The 3,220-nt window shown below is 39.7% G+C and overlaps 1 protein-coding gene across 1 annotated transcript; it reads left to right on the top strand.

Moving 5' to 3' along the window:
• The first annotated feature begins 1,360 nt into the window (after positions 1-1,360).
• LOC104894573 (hypothetical protein) lies at positions 1,361-2,954 on the top strand. Its single transcript, XM_048643960.2, has one exon. It carries the CDS (start codon positions 1,422-1,424, stop codon positions 2,055-2,057), a length of 636 nt encoding a protein of 211 aa, XP_048499917.1. The 5' UTR covers positions 1,361-1,421; the 3' UTR covers positions 2,058-2,954.
• Positions 2,955-3,220: the final 266 nt, after the last annotated feature.

Below are 3,220 nucleotides of genomic sequence, written 5' to 3'. Positions count from 1 at the left end.
ACGTGATTTGCCTCTTCGAAGACGTGCTTGATGTTCCAACTTCAAAAGTTTTTAATGAGTGTTTGAATGTCTTAAAATAATGTTTGCGATTTGTCACAAGGCTTTCTAAAGATCTTGCACTACTTTGATGACTGAAATATTGTCTCTTTCGATTGAGAGTTTTGTTATTCCCTCCTAAGTAACAAGTAGGATTTTATGTTGAAAGCAACTACTTATGCTACATATACTTAAGCTTAACCTATGTTGCAAATGCGTGCTTTGAGATTTCTTCCTTCGTGATTATAGATGATGACACCAACTATTGCAATAGATTATTGGAGTTTGTACAGTAAGAATGATGAGTAGTAAGAGGATAAGATGAACTTGTTGTGTAACTAGTCGATTGATGTTCTTATATTCCAATTCATAAATTAGGCTTTATAGACGATGTTTATGATACTTAAATTTCTTTGTTGAAGATTATATTATAACAATAATGTTTTTAAATACTCCAAAATAAGAAGAAGAACGTGGTGATCAAATTTTTACGTGGCTTCCTTCTTTGCAAGTGAGCATAAGATGGTTGGGTAGGATTCGATATTGTAAGTTTGTAAGGTTCATTAAAATTAATAAAGTTGTAGCAAAGACAATTTTTTTTTTTTATTGATAATTGAGACTATAAAATTGACTTAGATTATCTTCCCTTTGTATAAGATATCATGAATTATACTGCTAATATGAAAAATTTATCAGGTGAAAATTATAGAACTCAAGGAATATCAAGTTTCCAAATCCAGCATGATGACTATTTCTCATCGGATTCTAAGTTGTGCGCCAGCCAAGTGGTTGGTTTAACGATCAAATTCCCGTTTGAACCTAGGGTACAAACAGGGGTGTCAATCGTATTCATTTTAGGCAATGATATACATCTTATTTTAGAGTTGAAACTTACCACCAATGTATATTATTATGTTCAACTAGGAATCGTTAGAGATAAGTAAATTAGCTAACCGATAACAACTATCCACTAATTACGAGAATCCCACATGGCCAAAGCGTGAAGAGGTAAGTAAATTTCGAGGTTAATTCATCACAATTAGAGGTGATCATGGACCGGGCCGTGGCAAAAAAAATTTGCCCATTGACCGGGCCGAACCTAGATTCGGGCCGAATTTTTGTGCCCAAAGCCCGCCATTTCGAGCCTAAATTAGCAACCTTTAACGGACCGAGCCAGAAAATAGACTAGAAAGTCAATTTTGACTTGCCCAATACCCGCCCAAAGTCAAAAAAAATTGGACGGTCGAAAAAATCAGCCCAAAACCCGGCCCAAAAACGAATCGGGCCGGGCCCACGCGACGGGGGCCAAAATGATCACCTCTAAATTATTCACAATCTTCACAAGTTTCTCGTCTCCAAAAACACAGCACAAAAAGCCAAAATCAATGGCAGCAAAACCATCACCAAACTCCACCAACAACGAAGACGACTACTCCCCTTCATCAACCCTAATCCACTTCGACCACCCTCTCCCACTCCTCCGTCGGCCCATTCCCGCCGGCCCAACCGACGACCCAAACCTCGGCCCATACGTCTTAGCATTCACAAGCCCACAATCCTTCTTCTCTTCCCTAAAATCCTGCGAATCGAAGCTTCTAGAACAATGCGAAGCCGGGGTACGAATCGGGTGTTCCATATCCGCATCCAACAAATGTAGACCTCCATGGTGGAAAACACTTTTTGGGTCAATTGATTTCAAAGAAAGAAGTGAGTGTGAGGAGAGAGAAATGGGTGTTTGTCTTCAAAATTCCAAGGAAAAATGTGGGGAATTTGCCAAGGAGAAGTGTTTGGGCCCGTTTAAGTGGGCCCGGGTTGCTTGTAGAGAGAGAAAGTTGAGAAAAGAGGAAGTGGGTCGGTTGATTTCATTGGTTTCAGGTTTGGGTTTTTTGAATGGGAATTTAGGGTTTGGGTTTGAATTGTTGGTTGGTAATCAATTGGATGGGTTGAATTTGAGATATGAAGTGACTAATTTTAGAGGGTGTGAGTTATTGAATGATGACATTGAACATCAACCTAATTGATGTGAAGAAAAGATTGTTTTTTGAATGTGATATTCTTTATGTTATTGGGACGTCGAATCGATTGGTGGAGAAGGTTAATGTGAGCTGAATTCGAGCTATGAAGTGATCAACTCAATTGGTTTTGTAGAATGTGGATTACTTTGAGTTATTGAATGTGATATTCTGTTACGTGATATTAGGGATTAATATTATCTTTTAGATACTATCTTATCTTTTGTAGGGAAGTTATTATCTTTGTTATCTTTGTTAGGATTTCCCTTGATTCTCTCCTCCTTGGAAGGATCCCTTTGTATATTTATCACGTATCAATGAATGAGAAACCCAAGCTTTTGAGTGCTCATTATACTTTGTCATGGTATCAAGAGCAGGTTTAAAACCTTTCTAAAAATCATCAAAAAAAAAAAAAAAAAAAAAAAAATTTCGCCATGGCCGGCGATGCACAACCCCCTCCTCCGACTCAAAAAATTGATCACCTGTCGCCCTTCTTCCTCGGACCTCAGGATCGCCCAGGCGATTTCATTACTCCCACACGCCTCACCCATGATAATTATGCGGATTGGGCCGCCGACATCCAGCTTGCGTTAATGGCGCGCCGTAAGTACGGGTTTGTGGATGGGTCTATTTCTTCCCCAACGCCTCCTTGCACGGAATCCGACTGGCTCACAATCAATGCCATGCTCATCTCTTGGATCACCAACACTATTACTCCGGAGGTAAAAAGTACTCTTACCAAATTTCGTGAGGTTAGTCGTTTATGGACACATTTAAAACAGCGTTTTTCCATTGTTAATGGCCCTCGTATTCATCAAATTAAATCTTCCATAGCCCGTTGTGAACAAACCAAATCTATGCCTATTTCTACGTATTATGGTAAATTAAATTCATTGTGGGAAGAACTTTCTTTGCTTGAGCCACCCATTACTTGTACTTGTTGTCCGGAATGTGATGTTTCTGATTTATATTATCAACGTCGAGAGACTGCTAAGTTGCATGAATTCCTTATGGGGCTTTACTCTGAATATTACGCTCAATTACGCACCAACATTCTCTCCACTGACCCTCTGCCTACATTAGACCGGGCCTATCATCTCGCGGTTCAGGATGAACGCGTTCGATTGGCTCAGTCTCCTCTTGTGTCTGCCGCACCAAGCGAAGCCCTCGGC

Source organism: Beta vulgaris, chromosome 5 (genome assembly GCF_026745355.1).
Source record: "Beta vulgaris subsp. vulgaris cultivar EL10 chromosome 5, EL10.2, whole genome shotgun sequence".
Classification (NCBI taxonomy): domain Eukaryota; kingdom Viridiplantae; phylum Streptophyta; class Magnoliopsida; order Caryophyllales; family Amaranthaceae; genus Beta; species Beta vulgaris.
This window is presented reverse-complemented; position numbering and strand designations above follow the sequence as displayed.

Coding starts and splice junctions, on each gene's coding strand:
- LOC104894573 (XM_048643960.2), top strand. CDS start 1,422: ATGGCAGCAAAACCATCACCAAACTCCACCAACAACGAAGACGACTAC.